Source organism: Hypanus sabinus, chromosome 29, assembly GCF_030144855.1.
Source record: "Hypanus sabinus isolate sHypSab1 chromosome 29, sHypSab1.hap1, whole genome shotgun sequence".
Taxonomy (NCBI): domain Eukaryota; kingdom Metazoa; phylum Chordata; class Chondrichthyes; order Myliobatiformes; family Dasyatidae; genus Hypanus; species Hypanus sabinus.
In genome coordinates, this window is record NC_082734.1 from 7,770,669 (window position 1) to 7,793,725 (window position 23,057).

General features: G+C 47.6%; 1 protein-coding gene across 1 annotated transcript; it reads left to right on the plus strand.

The window, feature by feature from the left end:
• The first annotated feature begins 926 nt into the window (after nt 1-926).
• On the plus strand, nt 927-22,812 carry LOC132382759 (probable G-protein coupled receptor 146). The gene is made up of 3 exons (XM_059953218.1): nt 927-972; nt 19,413-19,534; nt 20,637-22,812. The coding sequence occupies exon 3, from the start codon at nt 20,730-20,732 to the stop codon at nt 21,762-21,764; it is 1,035 nt and encodes a 344-aa protein (XP_059809201.1). The 5' UTR covers nt 927-972; nt 19,413-19,534; nt 20,637-20,729; the 3' UTR covers nt 21,765-22,812.
• Nucleotides 22,813-23,057: the final 245 nt, after the last annotated feature.

Genomic DNA, 23,057 nt, shown 5'->3' on the forward strand with positions numbered 1-23,057 from the left:
AATTGCTACCGATGTTCGGCGGAGAGCGTCACTGCCTGGCCCCAGTGAAGCCCCAGTGCAGAGGATCTCAAGAGGCTACTGAGGGTTATAAAGTCAGCCAGCTTCACCACGGGCACAACCCTGCCCACCATCAAGGACACTCGCAAGCGGCGGTGCCCCAGGCAAGCGGCATCTATTATGAAGGACCCACACCATCTGGGACGTGCCCTCTTCTCGTTGCTACCATCAGGGAGAGGGTCCTGGGGCCTGAACACACACACACACACACACACACACACACTCGATGTCTTTCACCCGCTCTGCCATCAGATTCCACCGGCGCTATCTGGCTGTTCCCTTTTGTTTTGCACCAAATTTGCAAAATGATGGAAACTTTACGCTGTCCTGATGCTGCAGGGCGCATAATCCGATTCCGATTATCTCTGTACTTGATGGTTCTGTATAAACGTGCGAGAGAAGGGACACGCTGATATGCGTAGGTTAAAAATAATTAGTGGATTGGCACTGTGGGAGTGGTGCGGAAATGTCTCTCGTTCCCGGCCAGCAACTCGGCGAAGCAGAAATCATTCAGCTGGTCGCGCTTCGTGCGGTCTTCGTGCAAACGCCGCGCTCGCAGGATGCTGCATAGATTGTTCCCTCGTTTTAAGAGGCCGTTAATCTATTCTCCCCGTAAAAAAAAATGCCTCATGTGTCAGAGTGCCCCCTTGGAGAGGCGGGGAGCAGTGGGACGGGGGAGGAGGTGGGCGCGGAGCGGGGGCAGCCAATGGCAGCGGTGTGCCGGCGAGGACTCGGGCTGGGAATCTGTGTCAGAATTTATCAACGTCCCACAGAACTGTGCTTCCTCCTTGGGGACCTGGCTGGCCGGCAATTTAAAAGAGAGAGAGAGAGAGAGAGAGAAACACACACACACACACACACAAAACAGCTGCGAGATGATCACAGGATGTCGCCGCAAGACCTGAAGCAGAAAAGGTACGGTGTATAGCACAGTTTCCTCTTTTTCAGTGCGTTGACAATAGGAACAGCAATTTTTCGAGCCCTTAGATTTTATGCCCTTGTATTTATCACAAAGAAAATTAGAGTCTACTAAAGGCTTTTAAGTGCGCATCGGAACCTTGTGAAAACAGAACCCTTTGTGAGCGAGGACCGCAGGCTGTGATGCCCTCCGAGGTGGAATAGCTAAATCGACGCTTAATTAGCCTTGAAAGTAAAGTCGCGTGTTTCCTCCTGGAAAAGGAGGAAGATTGTAAGAAATAGAGCGGAATCAGGCCATTCGGCCCGCTGATTCTGCCCCAACATTCATGGCTGATTTATTATCCCCCTCAACCCCATTCTCCTGCCTTCTCCCCGTAATCTTTGACGCCCTGACTAATCAAGAACCTATCAACCTCCGATTTAACTATACCCGGTGAATTGTCCTCCACAGCCGCCTGCGGCAATGAATTCCACAGATTCACCACCCTCTGGCTGAAGAAATTCCTCCTCATCTCCATTCTAAATGGACGCTACTCCATTCTGAGGCTGTGCCCTCTGGCCCTACACTCCCTGGCGATTAGAAACCTCCTCTCCACTCTATTTAGATTTTTCAATATTCAAAGTGATTCTCCCTCATTCTTCTAAACTTCAGTGAGTACTGGTCCAGAGACATCAAACGCTCCCTATCCATTAACCCCTTTATTCCCAGGGTTGTTCTTGTGAACCTCCTTTGCACCCTCTCCAATGCCAGCACATACGTCCTTAGAGGAGGGGTCCAAAGCTGCTCACAATTCTCCGATGCCTCGTAGAGCCTCAGCATTATATCGTTAGTTTTAGACTAGATCTCTACCAACGTACCTAAGATGCTGGTGGAACTCAGAACATCAGACTGCATCTATGGAGAGGAATAACCAGTCGATGTTTCGGGTTGACCTCCAAGAGGACAACAACCTTGTCGTGGTTCGGAGGCTTGCACCCAGAGAGCTAATGTTGACTGAAGTTTTTCTTTTCCATAGATGCTGCCAGTTCTGCTGAGTTCCTCCAGCATTTTGTGTGTCTTTCAAGCTCTTGGCTTTATCCCTCTCCCGCTCGGCTTCTCCCAACATTTCGGATCTCCCCCCCCACCCCCTCCCACATTCAAATCTCTTACTATATTTTGTTTCAGTCAGTCCTGACGAAGGGTCTCGGCCCGAAACGTCGACAGCGCTTCTCCCTATAGATGCTGCCTGGCCTGCTGTGTTCCACCAGCATTTTGTGTGTGTTGCTTGAATTTCCAGCATCTGCAGATTTTCTCTTGTTTGTGATTGGAGTAAGGGCCTTGTGCTTTAGCTGTTGGTAGGGTCACCCATGCCAAACAGGTTAAAAGGGTAGAGGACACCGGCCCTCCAGGTTTGGGGGGGGGGAGGAGTTTAGCTCAGGGCTAACAACCCTGACTGGTCAGAAATAATTGTTACGGAAACAGGAAGGAAGAAACTATCTACATCTGAGTGTGACGGCATTCCTGAATCTCCACCTGGGACTCGCTTGACACACAATAGCGAAAACCGAGAGGAAGCTACTGACACGATGAAGGAAGCCCTGAACACCGCCAGAGTTGGAGGACGTTGGCGGAGCAGGTTCAATGGGCTGAATGGCCTAATTTTGCTCCTATGTCATGGTCTTATGGACATTGATTGCTGCCCTAAGTACCAGTAGTGTAACAGGCAGTAAATAGGTAGTTTCAGGCTGGGACCGTTCATCAGAACATCAACTGTTAATTTCCATCCATAGACGCTGCCTGACCTGCTGATCTCTTCCCAGATGCTCTGGATTTCCAGCATCTCTTGTGTTTAAGATTACGACTCTATCCCCTTGTCAACGGGGGACTGCGGAGGCAACGTGGGATGTGTAGGCTTGTTTCCTGGGATCTGTCCTGCTGCTGAGTGAAGTGGATGCTTGTACAGGGATAGTCTGGCAGCAAGCCAAGGACTTGTGCCTGACGGAACAGACCCTCTCGCGTTATGGGAGTCAGTCCGACAGGAGCCAAAGCTCGGTCTGCACTTCTCCAAAGATCGTCAGCTCGTGGTGGTGGAGGGGCTTGTGAGTCCCCCGAGATCCCGAGGGCGAAGGCGTCTGGAGCTTAGCTCCTGGTAGGGTCACCCATGGCGGTAAGGTCAAGGGGAGGTTCCAATCTAGAGCTGGCAGTGAAGGCGGAGGAAGGGTGCAACGGTCATCTTCCATTCCATGCCACCGGACCCTGACCCCAATCTGCCAAGGAAAGTGGGGCGCTACCCGTGCACGTTACGCAAAGTCACGCGCAGCACAGACATTTTCCATTAAGGGACTTTTTGTTTGAGATACCATCCTAACCTAATCACTGGACAATTTACAATGACCAATTAACCCACCGACCGGTACGTCTTTGGACTGTGGGGGGAAACCAGAGCACCCCGAGGGAATCAACACGGTTACGGGGGTGGGGGGGGGGGCGGGGGGAATTGCAGGCAGTGGCAGGGCAGGAATTGGACCAGGGTGTCTGGTCCTATAGAGCATTATGCTCGCCTCTACGGATTCCACCCTAACATCCCGGATTAAGTCCTGTTGCAGTCAGCGATTGGCAAAGGGGGCAGCAATGTGGGGTCTGGCCCACATTGTACTAGAGTGTATGGATCCCGGATCGACCTCCACGGTTGCTTGAAGGCCCACCAATACATAACCCCTTAGGGGAACATCATACCGGACTCGAGTGATCTCTTTACTAGGAGCACTTAATGCGCAATGATTCTGAGTTAGCTGGTGCTTTCAACTGTGCTGAATCAGAATCAGGTTTAATATCACCGGCATATGTCCTGAAATTGGTTGACTTTGCAGCAGCAGTACAATGTAATGCATTGCAATAATAGAGAAAAGCTGTGAATTACAAGTTCGTGGCCTAAGGTAGAAGGAGTCAATTTTAGAAAACCTTAGCACATTTATTTTTCAACATAGTCCCCTCCTACATTTACACACTTAGTCCAGCGGTCATGGAGCATACGGATCTTGGACCTCCAGAAAGTGTCCACAGATGGGTGATTGATAAGTTTGTGGCCTAAGGTAGAAGGAGATGAGTTATACAGCTCTCGTTACATGCACATTCAGGTCAACTCTTTGAGTGATAATGCAGAAAGTTTGAAGTTAATGACATTTCCTACCTTAGGCAATTAACCTATCAATCACCCCGATGAGTTATGAGCTTCGAACTTTCTGCATGTACATGTAACGACAGCTGTATAACTCATCTCCTTCTACCTTAGGCCACCAACTTATCAATGCAGTATATATAATAGTTAATGGGCTCAATGTCCATTCAGAAATCTGATGGCAGAGGGGAAGAAACTGTTCCTGAATCATTCAGTGTGTGCCTTCAGGCTCCTGAATCTCCTCTCTGTAGCAATGAGAAGAGGGCATGTCCTGAGTGATGGGGGTCCTTAATGATGGATGCCACTTTTTAGAGGCACCATTTCTTGAAGAAATCTTAGACACTATGGAGGCTAGTGCCCATGATGGGGCTGACTGAGTTTATTACTCCCTGCAGCTTATTTCGATCCTGTGCAGTAGCCCACCCACCCCACACCAGACAGTGATGCAGCCATCTAGAATGCTCTCCACAGTACATCTGTAGAAATTCACAAGACGTGGATGCTGCTGGTAACAGTGGTGTTTATTGACCATCTCCTGTTACGCCTGAGCTGATGAGATCGTCAAGAATCACCATATTACTGGCTGGAGTCACTGGTCGGTCAGACGGAGAGGGAGGTCAGATTTCCTTCATGAAGGATATTGATGAGCCAGATTGGCTTTTACAATAATCCATAGTTTAGTCATTTGGAATACTTTGAAAATCTGGATTTAAATGAAATAATTGTATTCACATTCCCAGCTAACAGTTCCAGAACTATTGTCCTCACAGTCTGTGAATGGATAGATATCTAACAATTCTACTCATAAACTGCTAGGGAATCAATAAATATATATTATTCAATCACTCAATGATTCAGAGACAGCTTCTTCCCCTCTGCCATCAGATTTCTGAATGGACAATGAACCCATGAGCACCACCTCACTACTTATTTAATTTAATTATTATATATACTGTATGAGGGGTGATTGATAAGTTCATGGCCTAAGGTAGCACTGAGGGTATCAGTGGGTATAAAGGCATCATTATGGGATTCAAGCTCATGCCTTTAGTTCAAAGTAAATTTATTAACAAAGTACATGTATGTTGCCATATGCTACCCTGAGATGCATTTCTTGCAGGCATAAAGTAGAACTTATGAAAAACTACATAAACAAAAACTGACAAACAACCAATGTGCAAATGAAGTCAATTTGTGCAAATAATTAAAAATATAAATAATACCAAGAGCATGAGTTGTAGAGTCCTTGACAGAGAGTCTGTAGGTTGTGGAGTTAGTTCAGATTTGTGATGCGGTCCAATATCCCAGCTTGCAATATGGACAGCTGTCCTACACACTTCAGACGCTGGAGGCTGTTCTTGGAGGAGCTGAGTCAGTGTTTTCAGTGTCTGTAGTGAACAAAAGGGTTTCCTCAACCCTTCCTCCCAAACTCAAATAGAACACAGAAATAGAAACTTGAAACACTTGCAAGTGTTTGCAGCAAGAATGTGCATTTTCTGATATGATGTGGTACTCCTGCACTCCTGTGAAGGGGTCGATGCCTTTGCTGGAGCAAGAGGGGGGTTTGCTGCTGCTTGAGCATGGAAGAAGAGAGGGGGTGTTCGGGGTTCTAATTTATATATTTATTGAGATACAGCGCTGAACAGGACATTCCAGCCCTTTGAGCCATGCCAGCCAGTAATTCCCCGATTTAATCCTAGCCTAATCATGCAGCAATTTACAATGGCCTATTAACCAACCAAATTGTACGTCTTTGGACTGAGAGAGGAAACCGGAGCACCCGGAGGAAACCCACCCAGTCACGGGGAGAACGGACAAACTCTTTACAGGCAGCGGCGGGAATTGAACCTGGGTTGCCAGCATTGTGAAGTGTTGTGCTAACCACTACACTGCCGCGCTGCCCAGTGTTTTCTATCGTTCACTCTTTGGGTTTTTTCCTACTGTTTCGTGGATGTCTGTGAAGAGTCAGAATTTCGGGTTGTGTACCGTATACATTCTCTGATATTAAATTGGACCATTCAGAGGGTCAAGAGCCAGTGCCATATCACAGGAGGCATAGGAGCCTTATGACCCCTCAACCATGAGGCTGCTGAACCAGCATGGATAACTTCACTCACCACAACTCTCAACTGATTCCATAGCCTTTGGGCTCTCTTTTAAGGACTCGTTTTCAGTAGTACTTTTTATTTGCTCAATTTCTCCTCTTTTGCATGTTGTTTGTTTATCAGTATTTATTGATTGATATACAGTACAGAACAGGCTCTTCGAGCCACCCCCAACCAGCAGCCCTCCTATTTAATCCTAGTGTAATCATGGGACAATTTACAATGACCAATCAATCGATAGGTCTTTGGACTGTGGGAGGAAACCGGAGCACCTGGTTGTGGGAAGAACGTACAAACTCCTTACAGACAGCTGCAGGAATTGAACCCAGGTCGCCAGTACTGTAAAGCGTTGTGCTAGCCACTATGCTACCATGCCACCCCAATAACTATATGTATAGCTTTTTGTAAATCTTTGTAATTCTTTATTTTACTGTAAATACATGCAAGAACATGAATCTCAATCTAGTATATGGTGAGATATGTCCTTTGATAATGTTTTACTTTGATTCCCTAGCAGTTTATGAGTAGAATTGTTAGATATCTATCCATTCACAGACTGTAAGGACAATAGTTCTGGAACATCTGGACACCAGGACCTAGATGGTCAGACTCCAGTTTGTGCTTCGAAATACAAAGGGCCAATTGCCAGTATCCATCCACCTGTCCATCTACCAGCCATCCATCTATCATCCATTCATCCATCCATCTATCATCCATTCATCCATCCATCCATCCATCCATCCATCCATCCATCCATTCATCCATCCATCCATCATCCAGTCATCCATCCATCTATCATCCATCCATCATCCATTCATCCATCTATCATCCATCCACCCATCTATCATCCATTCTTCCATCCATCCATCATCCACCCATCCATCCATCCATCCATCCATCTATCATCTATCCATCCATCCATCCATTAATCCATCCATCCATCCATCCATCCATCCCTCTATCATTCATCCATCCATCCATCTATCAACCATTCATCCATCCAAGTCATGCTGCCTAGCAATCCCCAACAACCCCGATTTAACCCTAACCTAATCATGGGACAATTTTCAATGACCAATGAATTTACCTGCTATATTTTTGGACTGTGAGAGGAAACCAGAGCCCTCGGAGAAAACCCACGCATTCCACAGGTAGGATACACAGAGGGCGCCGGAACTGAACTCTGAGCTCTGATGTCTCAAGCTGTGATAGCACCGCACTAACCGCTACGTTACCCTGGTGCCACTGTGTATGTGTTAGGTGTCTACCACTACTGCCCTTGTCCGATGCACCTCCCATGGTTGAGAAGGCTGTGTTTTGTCCAGGAACTTAGCAGTTAGGTTGAAGAGTGCAACTCGCTTTATACCATCCTATCTCACACCCCAGGGCAGGACAACACAGGTTCAATACAGAATATGGCAATCATAAACACATTTACAGGGCAGGGGCTGCATGGGTTAGATGCAGAGTGAAGCTCTCCCTGCACTGTCCCATCACACACTCCCAGGGTAGGGACAGCATGGGTTAAATACAGCACACATTCACAGGGCTAATATTAATTTCGGTCAAGATGAGATGGTGAAATGTGGCTTGGGATTGTAACATTTGCTGGAATAGTGGACTGCTCCCTTTTTAAAACATTCTCCTCCCGCTCCTCCAGTGAGGTGGAGTCAGGAGACGAGACTCCTCGTGACCTCTGGTATTGCTCCTTCAGCCCAAAGATAAGTTAAGCCCAAGACAATGTTTCTATCTAATTCCCCATCTGGGTTATTCCATGGAACTCATTCCCAGATTTTAGGCCGAAGAGAACTTTGCCCATCCATACTCACATCATTTTATAGTAAAGAGAATCCTAACGAGCTGCATCACTGCTCGGTACAGAAACTGAACTGCAGCGGATAGAAAGCCTCTACGACAGGTACTCAAAACTGCCCAGCGCCTCACCGAGACCAGTCTCCCTGCCTTCGAGGACGTGGAAACAGAAAGGTGCCAGAAAAGGGCCAGTAACATCATGAAGGGTCCCACTCACTCTGCTCATGGACTGTACGTCCCACTCCCATCAGGGAGAATGCTACACACTATCCACGCCAGGACCACCAGGGTCAAAAGCTGAGCAACACCTCCACCCACTAACTCCACCACTACTTTATCACCTCATTTCAGTCACCTTATGTACAGCCCACTGTCACTTTACGGACATACTTCAATCTGTGTATAGAAGCCATCTTAATCACTTACTGCCTGTTATGCTGCTGGCATTTAGGGCAGCAACGAAAGTCCTCCATCTCTGTCTGTTCATACTATCGCACACAGATTCAGGGTTCTTCATTGCTGCTCCCATGACAATTTGTTTTTGATTGGTCAGAGTTATTAGCCCTGAGCCGAACCTTTAAACCTGGAGGACCAGTGGACCATTCTGTAACCGGCCTCTACCCTTCGACCTGTTGGGCATGGCTGACCCTGCCAAGAGCCGAAACACAAGGACCTTGACTCCAGCCAACACAGCTCTCCAGGTCTTTGAGGCACTCAAGCCTCCAAACCCTACAGCAAGGTTGTGGCCCTCTTGGTATCCTCTAGTTAATTTATGTATTATGATGTGTTTTTCTTTATATTATTATTATGTTCTTTATCTTTTGTGTTTTTTTTCGTGCTGCATTGGATCCTGAGTAACAATTATTTTGTTCTGCTTTATGCTTGATTGCTGGAAATGATATTAAACAATCTTTAATCTTGAATCTTAATTCTTGGAATACAACCCTGGATATTACCTCATTAAATTTAATGCCATCATTCAGTTCCTTCCATTTATCCTTACTCGCAGCCTGTTACGCCGCTGGAGTTTAGGGCAGCAGTGAAGGTCCTCAATCTCTGGCGGTGTTCAGGGCTTCCATCATAGTGTCAGTAGCTTCCTCTCGGTCCTCACTACTGTCAGTCATGCAGCTCCCCGGTGGAGACTCAGGAATACAGTCCGACTCAGACGCAGAAGGATTCTTCATTGCTGTTTTCCAAACAGTTTTGTTTGAACAATAAGGGTCGTTAGCCCTGAGCCAAACCCCTGAACCTGGAAGACCACTCTACCCTTTGACCTGTCGGCATTGGTGACCCTCCCATAAAGCCCTGACTCCAGCCAGCACTGCCCTCTGGGTCATTGTAACACACAAGCTTCCAAACCCTATGACAAGGTTAAGGTCTTTTGGAGGTTCTACTTGTTCCTTTGTCAATTACCCCCTGTAACCCTCCCCGTGATTCCCCCGAAACTCTCCCATTCTTATCTTTTCCTGCAACTTTCCTAAGGGATAGAACACAGAACAGTGGAACACTAGGAACAGGCCTGTCAGCCCACGAAACCTCTGCCTAAGTGGAACTGAATCTCCTCTGCCTGCACATGGTCCATATCCCTCCAATCCCTGAGTACTCACGTGTCTGCCTAAACACCACCATCATGTCCGTCTCGGGCACCAGCCTTGTAGCACATTCCAGGCAATTCACCACTCTCAGTATAAAAAAATAAATAAACCTCCACCTGCACAGTTCCTTCAAACTTCCCCCCTTTCACCTTGGGATAAGGATTCTGACTCTACCCTTCTGCCTTTCATAATATTAGAAATTTCTTCCCTCTGCACACGCTACTTCAAAGAAAGCATCCCAAAATCTCCAAAATATGTCCAAAATCTCCTTCTATCCTCAAATTCAAGCAGCATCCTTGTATCTTTGGTGTAGATACGTCTCCACCAAAGGAGGTGTAATGCACTCCCTCACTCTGCTGGCCGCCCTTGGGCAAGCTGTAGCACCTGCTTAGCTCCCGATCGGGGTCACGTGAAGACATGAGAGCAGGTGAGGGATGGCTGTATGAGCAGCTGGTGTGTATCACAAGTTCTGGTTATGCGACCACTGGCACCAGGCAGGTAAACTCTGAAGAGTATTGATATTGGCCGAGGTCACCCCCCTTGTAAAGACTCTGCCCAGAAGAAGGCAATGGCAAACCACTTCTGTAGAAAAATCTGCCAAGGACAATCTTGGTTATGGAAGGACCATGATTGCCCACATCGTACTTCATGGCACATAACGAATGAATGATCCTGGTAAATCTCTTCGTTACTCTCTCCATAGCTGTGACGTCCTTCCTGTAATTGGGTAACATGAAGAGTGGTCTGAGCCGAAGGCTACTCTTCAGGGATAGTAAGACTGCAGATGTTGGATTCTGGTCTGCTGGGGGATCTCGGTGGGCCGAGCAGCATCGGTCGGTGGGAAAGGAACGTCAACATTTTGGGTTGAATCCATTGACCATAAAGTATAGGAACAGAATGAGGCCATTCAGCCCATTGAGTCTGCTCCAAACTTCGATCGTGCCTGATTTATTTTCCCTCTCAGCCCCATTCTCCTGCCTTCATCCCATAACCTTTGATGCTATTACTAATCAAGAACCCTTCAGCCTCCGCTTGATAGTAATTAATGATAATGGTAAGTACCTTATTGATCCTGAGTGGGACATTATTTAGTCACAGTGGCAACATTTCAAAACACACTGAGCAATAATACTAATAAATATAATGATAATATTATTAACTAATAAAGTACAGAATAATAACATACACAATAATAATTCACCAATGTGCAATAATAATGTATGAAATAATAAAACAGAGACTATTGTACTATGATGCATGACCTCCTGTTGCACAGAGATAAAATGCTTATTACATTCTGTAGGGAAGATTTTCTGTAACGATTCTTGTGACAGTGGAGCTGACTGAGCCTGTTTGAAAGGGCGCACTGCTGTTTATTTAGTAGGTCATGGAGAGGATGTGCCAGATTGTCCATAATGGATAACAGTTCGTTTAGTGACCTCCTCTCCACTATAACTCAAAAGAGTCTAGGTTGCAGCCAAGGACGGAACCAGCCTTTATGATGAGTTTAATCAGTCTTTTTGCTTCACCAGCACCAATGCTGCTCCCTTCACTTAAAGTCACAAAGAAGACCGTACTGGCTGCAACGGACTGGTAAAAGATTTTAATTGGCCACTGTAAAACTTGTACGTTGCAAGTCAGTTGAGTACGTAGAACTCAGAACAGTACTGTACCTTACTGTGCTTTGCTGTGCTGTGCTGAACTATATAAGCCCACTCCACCACCAATCTAACACTCTCTTCCTTCTCAGCCCATAACCCTCCGACTTCCCTAAATCCATATTCCTAAGAGTCTCTTAAATGTCCCTAACCAAACACCAACTGCTCTCCCTGTCAATAAAAAAAACACCTACCTCTGACACCTCCCCTAAATTTTCCATCAATCACCTTAAAACAGGGGTTCTCAACCTGGAGGTCCATGGACCTCTTGTTTAATGGTATTGGTCCAGGGCATACAAAAAGTTCGGGAACCCCCTGACTTCATAGGATGTCCACTGGTATTTGTTGTGTTTGTTATTGAGGGAGGATGCAGAGCACACCTGGACCATAGGGTATTCAACTGACAACCCTGCAGGTACAGTATGTGAACTCCTCCCATGTGGGAGGTAACTAACTGAGTGGCATAGGATTAACGTTGTTAGCTATCACTACGCTGATTGCCGCCTCTGGAGAAAAGGACGCTGGCTGTATATTCTATGCCTCTTTTCATTTTATACACCTCTATCAAGATGCCTGTCATCCTCCTTCACTCCAAAGAGAAAAGCCCCTGGCTTGCTCAACTTTCTGTGTGAACGGGTGATTAGTGGTCAGTGCAGACTCGATGGGCTGAAGGGCCGGTTTCTGCACCTCATGGTTCAATAATTCCATGAGGATAGATGTGAACTATATATAGTTGGCACGGCTCCTGCACACCAAATGCATCGGAAGGAATTAGAAATCTTCCACTACATGCATGACCTGCCTTGTCCCTGTGCTGTGGAGCACACGCAGTTTACACTGAAGAGCAGCTGGCTCGGAACATTAAGACACGTCCTGAAATTAAACTGAAGACCAACTGGCTTGGAACACAAAGCTACATCCTTATTACAGCACGGTTCATGGCCCAATACGTCAGCATTTGCAATCTCCCTTGGTGAGACCCATCACGAACTGCTTCATCGAACACCTCCACCCCATCCACTACAAGCAGGACTTTCAAATGTTTTAATTCCCATTCCCATTCTCGTTTCAATGGGTCAGTCCATGGTACCCCTTGTGTCAAGATGAGGCCACCCTCAGGGTGGAGGATCAACACCTCGTATTCCATCTGGGTAACCTCCAACCTTATGGCATGAATATTGATTTCTCCTTCCAGTAAACAAATTCCTCCCCTTCCTCTTTTCCCCATTCTGACCTTTAACTTCTCACCAGTGCATTACTTCCCACTGGATCTCCTCATCCTTCTCCCTTCTCCGATTGTCCGCTCTCCTGTCCTATCAGATTCCTTCTTCTCCAGCCCTTGACCTTTCCCACCACCTGGCTTCACCTATCACTTTCCAGCTATCCTCCTTCCCCTACCCCCCACCTTTTTATTCCCCCTTCCTTCTCAGTCCTGTAGAAAGGTCTCGGCCCGAAATGTCGACTGTTTACTCTTTTCCACAGATGCTGCCTGACCTGCTGAGTTCCTCCAGCATTTTGCGTGTGTTGCTCTGGATTTCCAGCATCTGTAGAATTTCTCGTGTTAGCATTTGGAAAAACCTAGAAGCCCTTGTAGCAATGAAGAACCCATCTACTTCTGAGTGCGATGGTTTTCTTGAATCTCTACTGACAGTAGTGAAAACTGGGAGGAAGCTACTGACACAATGAAGGAAGCCCTGAACACCACCAGAGATAGAGGACCCTCATTGCTGCCCTCAATGCCAATAGCGTAACGGGCAGTAGAGAGGGGAAGCTACATACTGTAGCTACGTCAAGAAATTTGGATGTGGAGGCCAGATTACTGCGTGTATTTAAGGCAGAGATTAATAGGTTCCTAATTGGTAAGGGGGGAAATGTTCAGAATCGGGTTTTTGCGATCACTGACTTGTATGAGGTGAAATTTATTGGTTTGCAGCAGTACACTGGAAATATATAAATCTCTAAATTCTGAAAAATAAGTATATAGTGAAAAAATAAAGAAATAACAAGAGAGAGGTTCATAACTGTGGTGGAGGGGAAGAAGCTGTTACTGAACCTTTGAGTGTGCATTTTCAGGCTCCCTTATCTCTTTCCTCATAGTAGTAACGAGAAGAGGGCATGTCCCGGATGGTGAGGGTCCATAGTGATGGAGGTCACCTACTTGAGGCATTGCATCTTGAAGATACTCTCTGATGGGGAGGGTCATGTCAGTGATCAGGTTGGCTGAGTGTCTACAATCCTCTGTGGCCTCTTCTGACCCTGTGCATTAGATTTGTGGGTGGGAAGGCGGGAGAGTGGGGTTAAGAAAAATAATCAGCCATGCTGATCGGGTGGAGCAGGCCCGATGGGCCAAATGGCCTAATTGTGCTCCTATATCTTATGGCCTTGTGATTTTGCCATCAGAACAAAACTGTAAGGATGCCCTGTAGAAACAGGACCATTCAACCTATTCTAAGATCAGTCTAACCCTTCCCTCAAAGCCCTTAGCCCCAAGATGCAGTCCTGATGAAGGGTTTCTGCCCGAAACGTGGGCTGTTTATTCCCATCCTTAGATGCTGCCTGACTTGCTGAGCTCCTTCAGCACATTGTGTGTATTCCTTTTACATAACCCTCCATCTTTCTGTCATCCGTTGGCCTAAGGGTTTCTTAAACACGCCGAACATATCTGCCTCCACCAGAGGGCGCCGCCATAGAGCTTTTACAGCTCGGGGTGGCAGAGTTTGGAGTTCAACTGCAACGCTATCTGTAGGAAGTTTGTATGTGCATCCCGTGATTGGGTGGGTTTATGGGGATGCTCCGGTTTCCTTCCACATCCCAAGGACTTATCAGTTAGTAGGTTAATTGGGTTTGTGATTGGGCAAGTGTTAAATAGGTGGGTTGCTGGGTGGCAAGGCATGTTAGGCCAGAAGGGCCTGTTCCGTTCCAATCCCTTTTTACCGCACTTTGGGCACAGTTCCCATCCCCGAGCACTGCACTGGGTTTAGTCATCACAGCTCTGGAGTGGGTCCGTGAGACCATCAGACAAAGGAGCAGAATTAGGCCATTCAGCCCATTGAGTCCACTCTGCCATTTCCTCAGGACTGATCACGGATCCTATTCTACCCCATACACCTGCCTTCTCACCATATCCCTTGATGCCCCGACCAATTAGGAAACTATCAACTCCTGCATTAAATATACCCACGGACTCGGCCTCCACCTCAGTCGGTGCCAGAGCATTCCACAGATTCACCACTCTTTGGCTGAAAGTATTCCTCCTTACTTCTGTCCTAAAAGGTCACCCCTCAACTTTAAGGCTGAGCCCTCTAGTTCTGGACACTCCCACCACAGGAAACATCTTCTCCACATCCACCTTATCTAGTCCGTTCAACATTTGGTAGATTTCAATGAGACCCGGTGCATTCTTCTGAATTCCAGTGAGTACAGCCCCAAATGCTCCTCATATGTTAACCCCGTCTTTCCCGGGAATCATCCTCGTGAACCTCCTCTGGACTCTCTCCAATGACAACACATCCTTTCAGAGATAAGGGACACAAAACAGTTGACAGTACTCCAAATGTTGCCTGACTAGTGTCTTATAAAGCTTCAGCATTATCTCCTTGTCTTTTATATTCTATTCCCCTTGAAATAAATACCAACATTGCATTTGCCTTCTTTACTGCAGACTCAACCTGTAAATTAACCTTCTGGGAGCCTTGCATGAGGTTCCTTTGCAATTCTGATGTTTAAATTTCCTCCCCATTTAGATAATAGTCTGCATTATTGTTCCTTTTTTCAAAATGCATTATCATCCATCACCACCACAGAGTAGTGGGCGCTTGAACCTGCATCTTGTGTCGAGAGAGAAAGTGAGATCGCACGCTGTGCGTGTACGTGGGTGGGTGTGTAGGAGGGAAAAATAGGGCCTGTTTTCCTGTTTCCTTTCCGTTCTGTTGCTTTCTGTTTTCTGTGTGGTTCTGCCGAGCACGGTGGGCATGCTACATTGGTGCCAGAATTTGTGGCAGCACCTGTTGCCCACCCCCAGAACGTGGTTAGGTCACTTTGGTTGCTGATGAAAAATGACAAGTATGTTTTAGTGTACATGCGAAATAAACCTGAATCTAAATTTGTCATAGGTGAGGAGTTTGGAGCGTTTCTATATCCGTTGGGTTTCTCCGTTTGACAATGGGGCCTTGCTGACACACCGGGACCATTCGATGGTTCTGGGCCTGTACTCACTGGAATTCAGAAGAATGAGGGGTGACCTCATTGAAATCTTTTGACTGTTGAACGGCCTCGATAGAGAGGAGGTGGAGAGGATGTTTCCTATGGTGGGGGAGTCTAAGACCAGAGGATACAGCCTCAGAATAGAGGGACGTCTATTTACAATGGAGATGAGGAGGAATTTCTTCAGCTGGATGATGGTGAATCTGTGAAATTCTTCGCCACAGGTGGCTGTGGAGTCCAAGTCTTTTTATATTTAAGGCAGAGGTTGACAGTTTCTTGATTGGTCAGGGCATGAATGTATAAGGAAAGAAGGCCGAAGATTGGGGCTGAGAGGGAAAATGGATCAGCCATGATGAAATGGTGGAGCAGACTCAATGGGTCAAATGGCCTGATCCTGCTTCTATATTTTATGGTGTTATCACAGCACTGCCCCATCCTAGTTTAATAAACACGAGGGATTCTGCAAATGCTGGAAATCCAGAGTAACACACACAAAATGCTGGAGGAACTCAGCAGGTCAGGCAGCATCTATGGAGAGGGATGACGTTTCGGGCCGAGACCCTTCTTCAGCTGCCAGACCAGCTGAGTTCCTCCAGCATTTAGCGTCAGTTAGTAAACACAGAGATGTTTCGACTTGAGGAATAATCAGAGATAATAAAGCAATCTATTGTGAGGTCTCTGACTCCACTGCAAAGTCAGACTTCTCGAGAGCTATTGTGAGGATGATTCCACCGACTGATCTTGGAACCCACTCGCCCGGCCGACAGATTGTTGTGCTTCTGGAGGCAGCTCAAGATGCAGCCCTGCTCCCTTTGTCTGAGCCCGTGTGAATGGGAGGACAGCCTTGGAGACCAGCAGTACCCTGGGATGTGAGAAGAAAATCAAAAGAAAGAGCTATTGAACAAGTCAAAGGACTCATAACAACATGCCCCTCTGCCAACAGGGAGAAAAAGCACTGACTGTTTTCTAGCTTTTAATTTTCTTTACAAGTACACTTCTGTGAAAATTTAATTCTGTCTTTTATCCCTTTCCCTCCATGGATTCCGGCCTTTGGCAATCTTCTTAGGGAGAGACAAAGTGTGAAGTGGGACTAACGTTCAACTGTATGGGCCACTCACAGAACAGCCTGAAGGAGGCTGTTCGGCCCATTGAGGCTGCTCTAGTTCCTTGCAAGAGCAGAGGAGATGAGCACAATATTGACTTATTTGTTTTCATTTAGAGATACAGCGTGAATCAGGCCCTTCTGGCCCAACGACTCCCGATGTAACCCTAGCCTAATCACGGGCCAATTCACAATGACCAGTTAACCTATTAACTGAAACGTTTTTGGACTGTGGGAGGAAACCAGAGCACCTGGAGGAAACCCACGTGCTTTACAGGAAGAACATGCAAACTCCTCATAGACGGCGCTGGAATTGAATACCGGGCTCCGGAACATCCTGAGCTGCAATAACACACCACTAACTGTCGTGGCGTCCTGACCATTTTCATGCCAGAGGTGGTAGCGGTCTGGTACTTGGTGCTTGCAAGGGAGGTGGACAGAAACTTCTGCTCCTATCTAGAACAAAGCTAGTTGAGGGAATCCTGGAAGAACTGTGATCAGCTATGACAAATCACAAACAAGAGAAAATCTACAGATGCTGGAAATCTGAGCAATACTCAGCTGATTAAGGGTCTCGGCCCGAAACATTGGCTCTTTTTTCCTCTCCATAGATGCTACCTGGCCTACTGAGTTCCTCCAATATTTTGTGTGTTTTACTCTGGATTTCCAACATTTGCAAAATCTCCCATGTTTGTTAAACTGGAGGAACTGAGCAGGCCAGGTAGCATCTAGGAAGAGTACACACGATGTTTCGGGCCAAAACCCTTCGGCAGGACAGGTTGACTGTACTCTTTCCTGAAATGCTGCCTGGTCTGCTGAGTTCCTCCAGCATTTTGTGTGTATTGCGGAGCAAGATCGCCTGTTCTTGACTGGTGTGGACACAACAGACTGCCGGTTGTTTGTCAGTATCAGAGTCTGTTCACGTTTCGGTATTTCATCCACTCATTCTCTCTCCTTCCACCTTCCTCCAGGATCTATTCAATTCCTTTCTTGAAGCAACGATCCAGATTGCAAAGACATGGAGAGGTTTTCCTCTTTTCTAACCTGCGCTCTCTTCACCAACCACTTGCCCATTCCTGGCCCATTCACCATGCCCCCTCTCTATTCACGTTGGTTCTTGTTGGTGTAGATTAATTGAGCCCCCCCCCCCCCGACATCATCAAACATGGACACTCTTGTGTCATGAGCTCCAAGTCATGGATACGATTCATAAAATGTCGAAACGTTAGTATAACCAATCACCAACTTCAAAACTGAAAAGTCAGTCGCTCCCTTTCCAGCTCTTAGTGCCCCTTCCTTTTCCACAGAAACCTCTGAAACTGCCATTAATATTTGTCCTTTCCTGTCTGGACTAGAGGTGAGGGTCACTGCCAGTGACATTTGCTCTCTCCTCGTTGCACTGAAGCTGGGGCTGTGGGCCTGTTCTGGGCTTCGTGTCTCTGGACGTGTTCGTTCAGAATGCCGTTGCCTGCTTTTATTGCTTGCACGATTGGTGTTTTTTCCTCTCTGTTCACTGGGTGTTTGTTGGTCTTTTTTTTAATGGGCTCTTTCAGGTCTCTTGTGGCTGCCCGTTAGGAGACGGATCTCAAGGTTGTACTTTGGTCATAAATGTACTTTGAACTTTGAACCATTGACTCCGTGTACACCGAGTCATGGATTCAGAAAGTGCCACAGCCCATCTAGTCTGCGGCGAACTGTTATTCCCATCCATCTGGATCCACCTATCACCTTCGAGCTTGATTTCCCCCCCCCAACTCCTTTTTATTCTGGTGTCTTCCCCCTTCCTTTCCGGTCCCGATGCTGTTGATGCCTTCCATAGATGCTGCCTGACCTGCTCAACTCCTCCAGCGTTTTGCGTGTGCTGTGTCGAACTGCTACTCTGCCTGGTCCCACTGGCCTGCACCTGGACCGTAACTCTCTATACCCCACCTAACCATGTACTTAACCCGACTTCCCATGGGAAAGCAGCCCACGTACTGCAGTCACAGATACTCCCACCCTGGAATTTCTCTCTTCTGCCCTCCCCATTGGGCAGAAGATATAAAAGCTTGCAAGCAAGAAACACCAGGCCAGAGGGACAGCTCTTCTGTCAGATTCCTTCTTCATCGGCCCTTCATCTCTTCCACCAATCACCTCCCAGATGGTATTCCTTCCCCTGCCCCACACTTTCTAATTCTGGATTCATCCCCCCCCACCATTTCCAGTCCTGATGAAGGGCCTTGATCTAAAGTGGGGGGGGCACGGTAGCGTAGCATAAGGCTTTACAGTACTCTCAACCTGGGTTCAATTCCCACGGCTGCCTGTGAGGAGTTTGTATGCTTGCGTTTCCTCCAGGTCCTCTGCTTTCCTCCCACAGTCCAAAGATGTGCTGGTTAGTAGGTTAATTGGTCATTGTAAATTGTCCCGTGGTTAGGCTAGGGGTAAACTGGGGGCTGTTGGGTGGCGTGGCTCTAAGAGCTGGACGGTCCTATTCCAATATCTCAATAAAATAAAATAAAATGTTGACAGTTCATTTCCCTCCAGGGATGCTGTCTGACTGTTGAGTTCCTCCAGCATTTTATTTGTCTCCTTCTACTTCACTATTATCAAACTCTTGAAAAGACCTCTCGTAAGCCTGTGCCTAGCATCACTTGATGGACATAGAATCAATCTATGTATTTATATTTATTGTGTTCTTTATCTTACCGTGTTTTTTTTTGTGCTGCGTTAGATCTGGAATAGCAATTACTTCATTCTCCTTTACACTTGTGTACTGGAACTCCATGCAGGATGAGTTGTCACATTTTTAAAAAATTCGTTTACAGGATGTGAGTGTCACTGGGAAGGCCGTACCTCATGCCACTGTGTGGTTTTCCGGACTATTTACAAGAGCAGTTACAAGCCAACCACGTTGCAGTGGATCTGCTTCACACATAGGTCGGACTAGGTAAGGACCGGAGAGCTCCACACCCTGGATAATATTAGTGAATCGATGGTGAGTTTCCGTGGTAACCCTGAAGTTTCACGGTAACCATGGGGCACTGATATAATGACCATCTAAAGTGAACCAACATGCTGGAATTCAACATGAACATCTCAAGGACACTAGCTGAGGTATCTAGATACCTCACAGGTTAGTGACTACCTTGCTATCCCATGCCTAGGTCACATCTGTAGTATATGGAGAACATGGTACAGAGCAGGAACACCGTGATGTTTGGTGGGGTTGAGTTGTTCTCTGATTTTGGCGATCCATTTTCAAATGATTCATCACCACATGAGGAGGCATCATCAGTGAGCTGTTAATTGTGGTGTACACTCCAAATGCTTGGCCTTATACTTATCAATCAGCTGATTGGCCACCATTATGGAAATCCGGTTGTGATGCAGGGAGGGGATCTTGTCATGATTGTTTGTGCAGCAAACTCTGTTGGCATTGACTGGAATTTTGCCCGCATTGGCTTATAAATAGGATCGAGGCCTACACCTGTTTATCGGAAAACCACACCTCTAGGAATTCTCCTGCAAACTGCATGCTAGCTTGCACCATGACTTTCACTGATGCCCAGTTGAATTTGTGTCCCTCCAGACTAGGGAGGGCTGGTCATGTCACTTAAAAGCCAGGCGACGTTCATGGATCCCTGTGGTTAGTTTTCCCCCAGTCCCCACATTAATGGACTCCATAGGTCTTTTCCAATAGCTTTGCTTGTCCTTTAGGTGTGTAGAGTACTCTCTTCATTGTTGCTGTTGGTTTATGTGTGACCAAAATTTGGAGGACACACCACAAGTGAATTCTCCTCATATGTTGACAAAACATTTGCGACTGGACCACCAAGATTAGAAATGAAGCTTGCTTTGCAGATGTTTGGCCAAGCATTGTGGGCATGCTACGTTGGCATCCAAATGTGTGGTGACACTTGTTGGCTGCCCCTAGCATACCACTAGTCGTGTAGGTTGATAACGCAAACACATACAGCGCACGTGATTAAATACATTTGAACCTTGAATCTTAAAACCACCTAGTTACATTTTTTTAATCTTGCTTGCAGATTTCTGGACAAGATGGCTGACGGTTTCCTCTCTTCCACTCGATGAAGGCTCCAGTCTCGTCCTGCTGACGGCTCTGGCCCGAACTCACTGCGATGTGGAGCTGCATTCAGGGGAACCTTGGACCTAACGGCACACTCTGTGGAGATGACCTCTGCCAGAACGTTGGCCTGCTCCTGTCCGTGGCCTCGATGGCCTACCTCCTGGTCTGCTTCCCCCTGGGCCTCATCTTCAACGTCCTTGTCCTCATCGTCAACCTTCGCCACAAGCTGTCCATCAACATGCCGGACGTCTACTTCACCAACATGGCACTGGCCGGCTTGATACTTAACCTGGTGGCCTTCCTGCAACTTCTCAGCCCCGACCACCTGCTGTGGCCGGTGTGGGCTTTCGGCCGGGAGGTCTGCATGGGCTCCTTCATCCTCTTCAACATGGCGGCTCTGGTGAGCATCTACTCGGCTACGTTGCTGAGTCTGGACTGCTTCATCGAGCAGGCCCTGCCCCACACCTACATGTCCAGCGTCTACAATACCAAGCATGTCTGCACCTTTGTCTGGGGGGGAGCGGCGCTGGCGAGCTTCTCCTCCCTCCTCTTCTACATTTGCAACAAAATCTCCGACCAGACCCACGACTGCTCGCGACTGCAGACCAAGGAACTGGGGGACGCCATCATGTTCTTCACCGGTTTTCTGGTCCCCGCCGTGGGCGTGAGCTGCGCACTTGGCCTCATCCTGCGGAAACGCCGGCCTCTATGGCTGTCGGGGCCTCCCCGGCCGGAGCCCTCGGCCCAGAGGCTGCTGCTGGCCACGGTCCTGGTGCAGTTCGCCCTCTGGCTGCCCTACAATCTGGCGCTGCTGGTGAGCACTGCCCACTTCATCACGCGGGCCGAGGGCAGCGGCCGCTTCCTCAGCCGGCTTCACTTCCTGCGGGGTGCATGCGAACTGCTGGCCTACCTGAGCACGTGCGCCGTGCCCATCTTGTACAAGTACCTGCAGAAGGCCTTCGACACCAGGCTGAAGCTGGTCATCCAGGACGTGCGGTGCGGGATAAAGGGAAGAGCAGGCACTCGGAGAAAAGGGCACCAGCAGTGCATCATAACCGTCTCGGGGGCAGAAATCTCACGCCAATAAGCTTGTGTATGTCCCCAATCCAATGGGGTAGTGGGATAACTGTCCTGATGCCACCCTTCCAGGATACTACTGCCCGTGCTTCATCCACGTCCACACAGCTGGGAAAACCACACCTTTACTGTGCAAGACATCGCACCTCAAAATGAATGAAACCCTCCCCTGTTCCGTTAAGACTGAAGTTTAGAGGAGTGAGGGGTGACCTTATTCAGATCTATAAGGGGGCTGATAATTTCACCAGTGTCACAAACAAGACATGGTTACAAGACACTATTCGTGTTACGCGTAAGCAGAGCAAGAACGACGATGGAGTCGCATTACTAAATGTTTTTAACTGAGTTGTGTTGGTAATGACGCGTATGTGCGCTGAGCCCCGCCGAGGCGATACGCACGCACACTTTAAAGCCCGCGGGGTCAAAGAGCGTGACCCCTCCGCGCGTAGGAAGCCCAATCGATTCGCCGCTCTGTCGAACGCACGCGCACTTGTAAGCCCGTGCCGCCAAAGAGAACGAGCCCAAACGATTCACCGCGCTGCCAAAATGGCCGCCTTCCCACTTGCCACGTTCTCACAGTCGAGCTGATACCTGGCACAGTTCTTTCATATGTGAGCTGCACAGAGATTTCTCTCTCAAGTGGGCACTGAATGCCTCTGCCTCAGAGGGTGGGGGATTCCAGAAAATTGGATTTATTTAAGATAGAACAGTACCACACATTGCAGGCCCTTTGGCCTACAATGCTTTGCTGCCCCTTTCAACCTACCCCACCCATCCACCTAACTCTTCCCCCCTCTATAGCCCATAATCCCCATTTTTCTTTCATCCGTGATGTCCCTAATGTATCAGCCTCCACATTTCAGGTGGAGATGGATAAAGACCTGAAAGGTCACAGGGAACTCTCACAATCAGAGAGTTAAGACAGCACAGATCAGCCAGTAAGAGGCAGGTTGGGAGGGCCTGGTGTCCGCCTCCATTTTCAAGACTCAAGATTGTTTAATGTCATTTCCAGTACACAAGTGTAACTGAGAACGAGATCATTGTTACTCCGGATCTGATGCAGCACAAAATAAAAACACAATAATAAAAAAAGATGGTCTATGGGCTCCTCTTGTGCCAAGATGAGGCCACCCTGAGGGTGGAGGAGCAACACCTTATATTCCTCCAACCTGATGGCATGAATATCAATTTTTTCCTTCAATCAGGTAAAAGAAGATTTTTCCCTCCCCCTCCCCTCTTCTATTTCCCACTCTGGTCTCTTATCTCTTCTCTCCTGCCTATCACTTCCCCTGGGTCCCCTCCT